General features: G+C 35.2%; 1 protein-coding gene across 1 annotated transcript in view; it reads left to right on the top strand.

Annotated features, from left to right (window-relative positions):
• The window catches only part of prpf39 (PRP39 pre-mRNA processing factor 39 homolog (yeast)), a 50,011-nt gene extending 38,980 nt beyond the window's left edge, over positions 1-11,031 (top strand). The window contains exons 12-14 of the mRNA XM_028821709.2: positions 1,050-1,124; positions 8,479-8,599; positions 10,622-11,031. Of these exons, the coding sequence (XP_028677542.1) occupies positions 1,050-1,124; positions 8,479-8,599; positions 10,622-10,678 (253 nt within the window). The 3' untranslated portion in view covers positions 10,679-11,031. The remainder of the gene's footprint in view (positions 1-1,049; positions 1,125-8,478; positions 8,600-10,621) is intronic.
• The last annotated feature ends 2,128 nt before the right edge of the window (positions 11,032-13,159 follow it).

The following is a 13,159-nucleotide window of genomic DNA, read 5'->3' as shown; positions in this document are numbered from 1 at the left end:
GTGTAAGATTGAGAAGACCATCTATCAACCTTGAGTTCAACAAACATTTATCTTGCAGCGAAATTCTAAGTTTGTAATTGAGACTTCTAGATTTTTGCACTGTTTGTGAAACAGAGAAAACATATAATGCTCAAGTTGAAGTGGCAAGAGCATTGACTGGGAATATGTTCTAATTCAAGTCAATGTTAAATACAGATATTTTTCTGTATTTTCTCCAGTATATTGGATTTATTGGGAATATAAAGTATGCCATGTGCATGAAGATTGTCTCTTGCAATCCCCCATTTGCTGTTTTAAAAGCAGCAGTGGAAGGTATTTGGAGAGGATCAGTCTTAGTCGGGAATTAATATATATTTAAAATGTCTGCCAATAATCAATGTTAATATTTAGGATTAAAGAGATCTTGACATTTTTGAATTCAGTTGTGCCTGTTTGTTGCACATATGTTGAGTAATTTTATTATGTTCCATCCCCTTCAAGTCATTTTTTTTTTCTGCTGCAAACTGGATTACTTTAAGAATCAGTATTTACATTCAAATTTTTTGATCGTATGAATGAATGTCTTAATGATTTATCTGTATTGTAGAGTATTTGCGTTTTAAAAATTTGTTCTCTGTGATTTGAAGACTTGTCTGGGCATTAAATACAATTGGTTAAACTGGCTTTCTTTCCCTCCTTTCCCTATCCCTTCACCAAACACTGTAATCTCCTTGTCCTCTTATATTCGATGGAGCAAGGCAATTTAGAACATGTGTGTTTATTAAGATTAAATTTGTGAAAGTACTTATGTCGACAAGCTAAAGCACCATGTCACACATTTGTTTGATATTGTGCCATACCCTGTGCGGTTTATTAAATATTTGGGGTTTAATTTTAAATTTTAACTTATTATTTCAAGAAGTACTTTATAAGTACTATTTCTAACATACCAAAATTGTTTTAGTGACAGCTGAAATTCAAAATGTTACCCCATAAGGAACTAGCTTTTCTGTTGTAATAAACATATGAATTGATTTTTTTTTTTTTTTTTTTTTTAAATATATATAAAGGTTAATGGCAGCATATGATGAACATCAAAGACTTCTTAAAGAACAAGATTCATTAAAGAGGAAAGCAGAAAATGGGTAATTTATATAAAAAAATTGATTATGCTTAAGTGATTTAAGTCCATAGTATTAAGTTATCACACTGAACATGTGAAGGCTATCATTACTGCAGTAGCTTAGGCAATATATTAATGCATTAGTGGGTTTATTAAAGGATAAGTTCAGCATTTTTTAAGTTATTTGTTCACAAACACTATGTATTTGACACACAAAATTGGTTCTAAAATTAAGTGCTTTGTATAAATAAAAAATAAATGCATAGACCTGGAAAATTAAAGCCTAAAAACTTAAAGGAGTATGTTGTCTGTCTGTCTGTCTATAGACATTATCAACAGACTGTTTAAGTTATAACAAAAACTGTTTTTTTGTTTGTTTTTGTTTGGTTGTTACTTGTTACCCTGGATCTGCAAAAATTACATGTTATAGAAAAGCTAGAATGGTCGATCTTCAGCTTTTGAGTTCTATTAAGGCAAACTTGAACATGTGGTTTTCTTTTTGGTTTTTTATTTCATAATATAACATTTATTCTAGATCATTCTTTAAATTATTCTCCAATTGCTTAATTTTAGTAGTTATCAGTATATAGAAAAGTGTGTCCATACTGTCAACTAAAATTTCCAGATTGTAATTTCACATTTAAACACAATTTTTGAATGTTTGTGCCCAGATGTAGAAACAGTAGTGCATGGGTAAATCAACAAACCAGCACCTTGTGCTTTCCATAAGATTCTGCTCTGTTTTTCTTTTGGTAGCATTGACATTTTTAGAGATGCTTAGACCAGAAATGATGATTTATGTTTTGGATGTGTTAACATGGTAAAGGTATACATACATCTGCCTCTATGAATGTAATTTTTGTTTGTCACGGATACATTTATATTGTTGTATTCTTTGATTCTCATACATTTGCTTAAATGGAGATAAAGATGAAATACTAGTTAACACTGTTACAGTACATGACAAGCATTACTATAGATTCCGGAATATAAGCCGAAAATTTCATCCTAGATTTTTGGCTTGGAGTTTGGGGGTCGGCTTATGCAACAAGTATCGTTTCAGATTCAAGGTTTCCAGCGCAATGCTGGTTTTGCCGATGAATACGGAAGTAATTAATGATGAAACCACAGCGCCATCTTTCAGATGAAGTAACTTTGCATGCCGGTACTTTAAATTAAATAATTTATTCAAAAAAGTGTTTTAGTTGTTGATTTTATTAATACAATTTATAATAAATTATCGGGAAGTTTAAAATAAAATACCGACTGTAAATGTCACTATAAAAATGTCCTTGAATGAAGAAATCGCCAATCCTCTTACCACTGCCGTACAGTAAGATGAATGAGTATCGTAATTGAATTTAAAGATTAGGATTAGTAAGATTTGATGAATAATTAGTGACTGTTCGGCATAGTAATGTTCGATCCATTATGAAACAAAAAAAAAAATAAGATTTTATATTTAATATATAATTATAATTTTATTTACAATGATCCCGAGTAAATTATTATACAATAGCACAGAGCAATTTAATACTGTTCACAAATAACTTACTAACAATACATAATTAGTAAAGTAATTGATATGAATTATTAATCATCAGTTGAATAACAATTATATTGTCTTTGAGACACAATTACTGCGGGTATATACACAATCGCTGACTAATTGTCATGGTTCAATCACTATGTAAACACTGAAACACTCGTATACACTAATATATATGAATTTAATATTTACTACGCACTAAAATCCATTGAATTCCTCATCATCGCCATCCTCTCCACCGAATAACACATTCCAGTCCTCTGGACAAATCATATCATCATATATGTTGTACTCCTCGGTATCGTCGATAAGTTGGGCGAGAGGCATATCATCCTCCCATAACATATCATCTTCCGTACCGTCCGTGGCATTACTGATGGAACACTTTTTGAATGATTTTATCACAATCTCTGGTTTGATCTCAGCCTATGCCTTGACAATCCACTCACACACAGTTGCCAAAGGTGCAGCACGCATGTTACCAGCAGCGGTAAATGTCTGCAACCCAGACAGCATCCAAGTGTTCCACTGTTTGCGCATTAAGTCCTTGAACGGTTTGTTCAGGCACACATCCAAAGGCTGAAGTACGGAAGTTAATCCACCAGGAATAACTGCTATGTCTGTGTTAACTTTATTTAACTCCGACTTAACATCGTCAGCGAAATGTGATTTAAACATATCCCACACAAGAAGAGCACATTCACGTAACATCCCACCAGGACGACGACTCCACACCTCTTTAATCCACTTTTTACAGCCATCCTCATCCATCCACCCTTTCTCTTGAACATGAACAACCACTCCACGGGGAAATTTCTCCTTCTTTGGCAACATTTTTCTTTTGAAGATCACCATTGGTGGTAACTTTGTCCCATCAGCAAGGCAACATAACACAACAGTAAAATGCTGTTTTTCATGACCAGTTGTCTTGACGAACACCGTCTTCTCTCCTTTCTGGTTAACTATCTTGTTACTAACAACATCAAAAAACATAGGCGTTTCGTCCATATTTGCGATCATTGTGAGCGGGTATTCATGTTTCTTTCGGTGCTTAATGACGAAGCTTTGGAAGGCAGTAATTTTATCGTCTAAATCTCGAGGAAGCCGTTGAGCCATCTTCGTTTTTGTTCGTAGGTCTAGACTGTGGCGATTTTATGAAACGAGTGCACCAGGATCTCGACGCCTTGAACTCTACAGCATCACCTTTATTCTTCTCAGCCCATTTTAAAGCATGCAGACGTATCAGGTCACGAGTGACGATGTAACTTGATGCACGATGTTCGTTAACCCAAGTGACCAGTTCTTCTTCCAGTTTCGGCCATTTACAGGATCGACCACGGTTGGCGCATTTAGTTCTCGGCATGGCTTTTAAAGATGTTTCAGCCTTCTTCCATTCTCGTAAAAATGGAATATAAAAATATAATACTGGTATACATAAACATTTATTGCGTATTTAAGTTAATCAAATTTATAACGAGTCTCCGGGAATCCACCCCCCGATGTACCGTATTTGCGTATATAGTTTCAACACAACGGTTTCATTTTACCAAACTTCTCCGCAATCACGTCCTGGTTTCCATCAAAAATGCCGGCAGTCTCAAATTCTCTCCGATAAACATGATAAAGCAGTAAGGAGACTGTGGAAGATTGTGGGTTCGCTTCCCGGTTCCTCCCTGTGTGGATAGCGCTTTGAGTACTGAGAAAAGCGCTATATAAATGTAATGAATTATCATAATTAATTATTATTAATTATAAATATACCTGAAAAGACACTTTTAAGGAAATTTAGAAAATTTTGCTTGGAAAAGGGGGTCGGCTTATATACCAGTCATTGGCAAATACATGTAATTTAGTAGGTAGAAAAGGGGGTCGGCTTATATACCGAGTCAGCTTATGTTCTGGCATCTACGGTATCTAAATTTGTCTCTGGGTAGTGAGCAGGTCACATACCTGTAATTAAGATTGTAATGCTTCCTGTTGGAGTTGGAAGGTTTGAGAATGTTCTTGTTAAAAGCATTTAATTGTATACACTTGAATGCATTTTTGAGAATTCTGTTTAAATGTACATTTCCATATTTAGTAAATGGGAGACTAACTTACTTTTTTCATGTTTAATTGTTAAGTTGTCTATAGTTGTGGCACCATAGAATACTTTATCAGTATTACTCATTTTAAATTTTCAGATGTCCCCGGATAATAAACTAAAGGGGTGGAGACTTTCTTTAATTCATACAAAGTAGTTGGGTAGTAATTAATGTATTGGACCATTTAAACCAAAGATTTAGCACAAGTATGACCAAGTTTCCTAACCTGTGGGTACTCCACTTGTAATTAGTTTGTGCTTTTGTAGAATTTGTTAGTTCCTGTGACTTGGAGGAGAGAATCCCATTAGCCAGCTTATCTAGTTGAAGCAGCCTAATGTGTACTCTGACTTAATGATGACAGTTGTGAATTGCATTATTTTGTGTCAGGGTAATATCTTCCTTCTAATATTTTCAAAAGCAAAATTATTATAAATGTATGGTTTCAACATGCGCAATGCATGTTATATTAAAATCTCTGCAGTCCTGCAACAGTGCTTGCCTTCTTTCACTTGTAAAAATGCTGCTCACAAGCCATTCTTAGAAACTAAGTGAAGTGAAGCATTTTCTTTTACAAGCATTAGCGTGCATAAAAAACAGTCCTAATGCAAAATAAAATTACTTGTCTCACATGCAGTGTTCAAAGATAATACAGTACTGCACTATCTTCCAGTCTTCAATCATTTAAACCATAGGTTTCCACCCATAGTTGTAAACTTTCCTTCATTCATTAATTTCCCACCCTTCAAGAAAGATGAATAATTTAAATATATTGAAGAATACATGGAACAGAACATCTGGTAAAACCTGATGCCAAACTGGCTTTATTATTTGTTGTTGTTTAATGACAGTCAATTTTTATGTATTGTTTTAAGTCATTGTGATCGGGTTCTAGGGCTGCAACTAATAATAATTTTGGTAGTCAACTAATCGCTCAATTTTTTTTTCGTTTAGTCATGATTACTTCATGCCTGACTCTTTTGAAGCCTGCGACCTGTGGTTGCACATCCTGTTCTGGGTTCCAGTGCATGTCTTACCTCATCTGCTCACGTGTGTCCACCTGTGAATGTCACCCTGATGTCTGTGCATTAACACGATTAAAATTAATAATCAAATTAAAATAACCAGTGAAACATATAAATTTGAAAATAATCAGACGTTTTTATATTAGTGTGACCATCACAATAAAAAAGAAATACATTAAACAATACAAACTAAAGTGCACGTAGTCTTTTTAAACAAAAAAAAGTGCATTTAACTTAACCAAAAAAGTACTTCGTTAAAGCAAGCGTTTTTCATATTTTAGTAATAAATGACAAAATGTAGACAAACTATATAATGTGTAAAGCCTGAAGTGCAAAGATCAAATAAACACTTTCACAAAAGATTCAAGGATGATACAATAGCTTCCATGGCGCACCGGTAGGAATTGCTGATCAAGAGTCCCTCGGTTCGATCCTGACTGCCTCGTATATTTACCGTTTTGAGTAGTGAGTTGCTCTTACTGTTAATATTATACAATAAACACATACATTTGATTTGGGTCTGTAACAGCCACTGTAAATGTATAGTACTTGTAAAAGTTACCTTTTTTTTTTTTTTTTCTTCACTTTTATTCTCTGTCACAATACATACTACCGCCCCCCAGGGATCTGACGCTGTTACTTTTTATCTGAAACTGGGAATAATTGTAGATGAGTGTTTTGAGACAATCGAACTGGAAATTCTCTGATCTGGATGGATAAAAGCTGACACACACATGCTGGCGAATCTGCCTTATTCGTATCTCATTGTCGCTTGATTTTTTTTATTCAGTTTTATTGAGTGTTCCTGCTTACGCTGAATTAGTATGCACCTTATGGCCCGTGATGTCAAAGAAACACTAACAAAAAAACAGAGACATAGGTATATATATTTGGAATTATTCATTATAGTGACCTTATGGTACATTTCGGAAAACATTGTAGCACGGATGCAACATTATTCATATTCATGAACCTTGCCCAGTCTGCACAGGACTCCAGGACATGCAGAGGAAAGAGTGTTCCTCTGCAAGGTGAGCCATGAACACTCTTTTCTCCATGGACCCCGTACATGCCTTGCACAGTACATGTGCTTTGATCGCCGCCAGGTCAAGCTTGTTATAGCACAAACTCCTGGCCACCTGCGTGCTCCTGCTAGCACTGAATAAGCTCACACCTTCTGGTGTCAGCGCGCAGCACCAGGGGAAAAAAAGAGACAAATATATGTGACATTTTGAAGAAATCATTGTATGACCTGAATAGTACCAATCGGAAAACATCATCGCACTAATGCAATATTTGAAAACAAACAGATTGGGTGTAAATTTGTTATTTGTAAAAGTTAGCGCTTTTCACTTTTCTCAGTCTCGTTCACGCTCTCCCTCCCCTCCTGATCTGCCTACTAACAAACATCGCCAGCATAAATTCTCAAGAGACGGCGGCATCACAGCTCCAGAATGCTTGTGTTTCAGATGCTCATGCATCGCAGCGGTGCTGCCTTGAAAAGAAAGCTCCGCTTTGCATAATCTGCATTCAACTTTTTTTTTCTTTTTCGGTGAAGTGCTCCCACTCTTTAGAAAGTTTCTGTCTCAATTTTTTTCCATCTCCTTACCCCTCCTCTGACTCGTCATTGCAACCACGTTTATTTTCCTCTACATTCTTCTTCTCCTCAGACGTTCGTTCTTTGTTGGTAGGACTGTGCAGTCTTGACAAACTATAACAAACGATACTGCCCCCAGACGTTCATGTAGTGCATTGTAGTTACAATAACCAATGTGGTTCTTTGTGACTGGAGCCTCTATTGAAGGTTCTGTTTATGACGCATCGACAATAAAAAAAGAAAAAGAAAAAAAAAATCTGCATCAACGATTTTGTGTAGTTGTTGTCGTCAATCAATCATTGCAGCCCTATCGGGTTCATGATAAACTTTTTTCCAGTTATTTAACCTGTCATGAACAAAACGTTTGAGTAGACATTGTCTTGGAACCACCTACAAAGTGAAATGTAGATGGTCTTGAGCAGACCTTTTTGATTTGCTGCTATCACTTCAGAAATTTTGTAGTTTAAGAAAAATGTAAATTTACCTCCCCTTACTCCAAAAATGCCACATCTAGAAATATGCAAAATTTAATCAGTGCCTGAAAATAGTTTATAACAGAAAAGATACTCTGGTGTATCAGTTCAAGTGGATAGTGAGTCCTGAGCAGGGTTTGTGGTCAGCTATTTATGTAAATCTACTTTGCCTGCAACCCTATGACCGTAGAAGTGGTGATGTGAGGTTGTCTGTGTCATAGAATGTGAGCTATATGCCAAAAGACTACAAAATCAGGTCTTTCCTCTGTCTCACTGTGTTACTGTAATCGACTATGTTTCAATGATTAAATCAAAAAAATCATAAGCTGTTCTACTGTCTGTTCTGAGGTGGTACGGATGTGGAAAGGCATTATAATAAAATGAAAAGCAGGTTGTTTGTAAATAACCTTTCATGGTTTTTCTATAATTTAAAGTCTTGTTTTTTAATAGTTGCGTGTTAAAGATCAATTGTTTCTAAACTTAATAACTGTAACTTGTATAAAATCTAGCTATGTGTATTTTCGTTAATTATTTTAAAAGGTAAACAGTGCAGTAGAATTCTTTAATCCAAGGTATCCATTTTCATTTAGGTAAAGAAAATTGCAAGTAGGGCGTGTTTTCTAGCACTTAATATCTAATTTGTGTATTTAGGTCAGATGAGCCAGAAGAAAAGAAGCAACGTATAGATGATGCAAATTTGACCTCGGGGCAGATGATGGGAGGTGACATGCAAGTAAATCAGTCGGCCTATAATTACAATGCCTGGTACCAGGTTTGTACAGAATGCTTTATATTTGGATTGTTATTAATTTATAAATAGTTTCATGTATGTACAGGTATATATAGTTTCTGTGTGTGTGTATATATAAAATATGTTGTACTTTTAGGGGATTATTCGCAGTTATGCACTCTATTGGAATTACCCATGAATGTTAGAACTTCAGTTAGACCTTTTAACATTGATTTATGCTTTGCATAAAATCCTTAACTCATCTGTAGAATTTTTCTAACAGTTTTGTGCCTTCCCAGTGAACTAAAGCATACTGAACCAGCTTTTAAATTAGTCCTAATTTGAGCATACTAAGAGTATTTGACTGCATTGTGCTTTTGGTTTCATGCATTATTTAAATGCAAAACAGTTTTTCTAAATTGTCACTGGGCCTTTTTCCGTATGAATTTATATTTTCCCTTATTACTTAATGATTTAGATAGTTAGGCTTTTGCAGGTTTTGGCCAAAAGGACATCATAATTCACTTTATCCTGGCATAGGTAGTATAGTATCTATAGTATAGTATCTATACTACCTACTCCTATACTTGGGAATAGACTTGAAGATTACTGGTGAAAGCAGCATAGTCCGGACTAAACTTCTGACTTTGGTATCAGTACCTGCTCTTGGACATCATTACTGGTACCAAAATGATTCTGAAACAAATAACAGATAACTCCAAAACCCCCTTCCACCTCAACCTATACTTCCATCTTACTCCAGACTCCCTAGTGCACATCTATCTGGTTTGTTGCAACAGTGTACCATTTCTCTCTCAATTGCATAAAGTGTGCCATTGTCAAAGCAATATGTTCCCTGCTGAAGTCCTGCTTGTATCTAAGCAGTTTGGGTGGGATGTTGCGGCATGAAGTCCCAGTTGTATCAAAACAGTAAAGTCTCAATTGTGACGCCTGTGGTTTAGTTTTTTGAGGACTACAAAATGGGCATTTTAGCAAATGTACACTTCTGAGTGTTCTCTGTGGTTTGAGGGCGTTTCATTTATTTAGAGGAAAGTTGATGTTTACTTCTGGTATGGAAAAATCACAAAATGCTGGTGGTGGTGGTGTTGTAAATTTGGGGGTTTTAAGTACTTTTCTAGTACCGGTATAATGCACAACACCAAGAGGTACGCATGGTTAAGAAACTATACTGCACATTAAATCAGGGGTTATATTTTACTATAAATAAATCGGGATATATTTTACTATAAATGATTTGTGTTCATCACAAAGACTACAGTATTTTCCTACAATATTTTAAGAAATTAACAGCTCAGCTTACTTTGCTGCATTTGTTTCTTTAAAAATAAAAGTTTAAAAAGTAAAACTTGGGTTTGAAAATTTGCTCACCTGCAAAGAATGAATATCTGTTGAATATGCTGCTGCATTTAGCTGTTACTCAGGTTTTGTGTTGTCATTTATTCAGAGAAATTCTGATTTAAGTTGGTGTATTTAATCATTGTTGATTATTAATGCTATAAAATGGTGATATTTTTTATTATTTACCCAGATTAGCCCTATGCTAAAACAGTAATAATCAAAGACATTAAGCTATTTTAAATATTTATGAGTAGGGCCACAAAAGTAATTGTCAACACCCAGGTAAAGTGTAATGCACCAAAACAGTGCCATTTTCATTGGATGTCCAATTACTATATAAGGTTTCTGCTTTGTGCAGTCAAGATGCACTACCACCTCAGGGACCTCATGTTTTTATGTTCCCCATGTTTGTGTGGGGTTTCCTTCCACATTCCCAAAGTATTATGTTTACTGCCAGTTCTAAAGGACATCTAGCCTAGCACCCTGTGGTGGTGTGAAAGGCCCCAAGCCCTCTGACCCTGAATTGGAATAAGTGGCCTAAAAGTTATTATTTCTATGTTGTTTGAAATAATGATGAACTAATGTATAACTTGACAAAATGAAGTACAAAAAACATTTTGGTATTAATCTCACACAGGCCTGAGTTTAATATTTTTTAATACACATGTATATTTTTGGTAACAATTATTTTGTTTGTCTCCACAGTACAATTATCAGAATCCTTGGAATTATGGACAGTATTACCCACCACCTCCTACGTGATTTGAATGTGTTGGTGATCCTACCTGCAGCACTATTGAGCCATTGGTTTTTTTTTTTTGGTTTTTTTTTAATGGAAGCTGCCATTGGTTTCTGGAATTTAAAAAAGGAAAACAAAAGTGCAATTTGGTTTTTGGTGCACACCAGTTTCTAAAGTTGAAGGAATACGATCTTAAGATAAAATCTTTAACAAAAATGTTTCTTTTCCAAACACATATATACACAAACACATGTTGTTTTTCATAAGGTGACCTTTTTTCAACATTTTTACACGTTGTTATTGGGTAGTGGGGATTTCTTTTTTTATTGTGACTTGGAAAAATTTAATTTCATAATAAAAGAGAAATTATGGGGAACATTTGTTTTGATTTTGTTCTTTGTGCAATGTTGATGGTATACCATGTTCCTTGAAAGAAGCAGATTGGAGTGAACTTTGACATGAACACACCTTCAGAGTTTTTAATGATATTGTCGTTCACTAGGGAACTGGATACCCAAATTGTTCATGTCCTTTTTCCCTGGTACTGAGCTGAGAGATCTGGAGGTAACAGTGACCTTACAGCTCTTGATGTTCACCTTACAAGTCACCTGTTGTAGGCCTGATGTCTCTCTCTTCCTGTTGCTTTCATCACAAACCTTGCTTTACCCAGCGTTGAAGCTCCCACCTGAAAATCACAGGGTAGGCCAGAGTGATGTTGATCTTTGCACTTACATATTTAAGTACACAGCAAAGTATTTTTTTAAATATACTAACATACAAATGTATGAAATATGAAAATGAAACTGTTCCTGTCTATTGTATTTCATAATAACAAAGTTGAAATAATTAAGAAAATGTCTTGGGAGTCCTGTAGCAGTGTTAGAGATTTTCTTTCCTGTTGTCAAAGGATAATTTTGTTTCAGTTCAGTCATCCCCCATATTTTATAATTGACCACTGACCAGAGTGTGTCAAGTCTTTTGTTTTTATGTCTCTTAACATTTAGAATTAAAACAATATTCAACAAAGTAATTTTTAGCTTAAATTGTACAAATCATTGGCAGTACTTTTATGCTTAATTCTCCAAAATGCCAAACTGTATATAAAGTACATGTCTCTTACTTTATTTCCTTTCCTAAATTTGAATAGTCTGAAGCTTGCTATTTTAATTCTTTTTTAACTGTGTTTTAAACTGCAATGTATGATTCTGAAAATTCATAACTTAACGCAGAGAAGGGAGAGCATGATGAACCTATGGTAGAGAAGATACTTGATTCACTTTGGCAGAGAATACAGGTCATACAGTGAACTTCATCCATGTAGTTTTATATACTTAAAAAAAAAAAAAAAAAAAAAAAAAAAAATGTATTTACCTTTTTCAGTTGAAATTCCCAAACCCTGTGTGCCATTTTCTGTTTTCTTTGTTTTTAATACCTTGAGAATCACCAGTCCATACCGGACCTGTTTTGCTCACATGCAAAGTTCATGCCAGCAGCTTTAATAAGACAGTTGTAGAAAGTGAATTAATGTTATTTTGAGAAAGTGAAATTGATTTTGTATTTTAAACTTTCTGTTGAATACACGTTAATGTAAGCCTATGAGGATTAGAATATTTTTTTTAAATAATGCACTAATGTGAGATTTGAAACCACCTAGTGCTTTACAATGCTGTCACCATCCAGACACAACAGCAAGGACTGCTAACTCACCGATTCTGAGCTTCTTGACGTAAAGTTGCTTCTTCACACAGATGTATGGGCCAAACTTTTTCTTGCACAGTCGCAGCCTTCAGCGTTTTAAAGAACAAAGCATCAAAGTAGGTACTTTAAATTCAAAATGCCCTGAATTCATCATTGAGTTGCTGCATCCAAGTGTCTGCTGTTAACACAACATTTGATGGTTCAAAGCTTTATATGCATCCCACTGCCTATCAATCAAAAATCTGTACACTCCAGGGTCTGCCCACTCAGCTCGATAGGTCACCATGACGGATTTCATGTTTAGGCATCTGGTGTCGCAGTAGGCTTTGCGCCCTAGGAACCAAGTTACCCGAACTTTTCTATAATATTTCCGTAATTATTTACCGCTCTGATGCGGATCTTTCTGATAATAAAACGGGTCATTATGTTAACAACTGACAAAGAATTCATAACTGCAGAATTACGGTATTTGAGAGTTCCTCTAGAGTGCATCTTTTTCTTGCACAATTTGGCTCAAAAACTAATCGGCACATCATCATTTCATAACAGGCTTAAGTTTTGTTTGGTATTTTTGTCCAGCCCTTTCAGGTCTACACCGTCCTCAATTACACACAGACGCACACCCGTCATCAAGATATCAATGTGTTTGCCATCGGAGGACCCTAAAACTTCGATCAGTTGAAAACTGGAGATCGAAATTTTTGATGAATCTAAAGCTTTCATTCCTCCCCCATAGACTATAGGTTATTGGGGGAGGGCGAGAACACAATGCAATAAGATCATAAATAAGCAACAAAACATTTTGG

This window comes from Erpetoichthys calabaricus, chromosome 16 (assembly GCF_900747795.2).
Source record: "Erpetoichthys calabaricus chromosome 16, fErpCal1.3, whole genome shotgun sequence".
NCBI lineage: Eukaryota > Metazoa > Chordata > Cladistia > Polypteriformes > Polypteridae > Erpetoichthys > Erpetoichthys calabaricus.
Note: the sequence above shows the minus strand (reverse complement) of the source record. Positions and strands in the feature narration are given on the sequence as shown.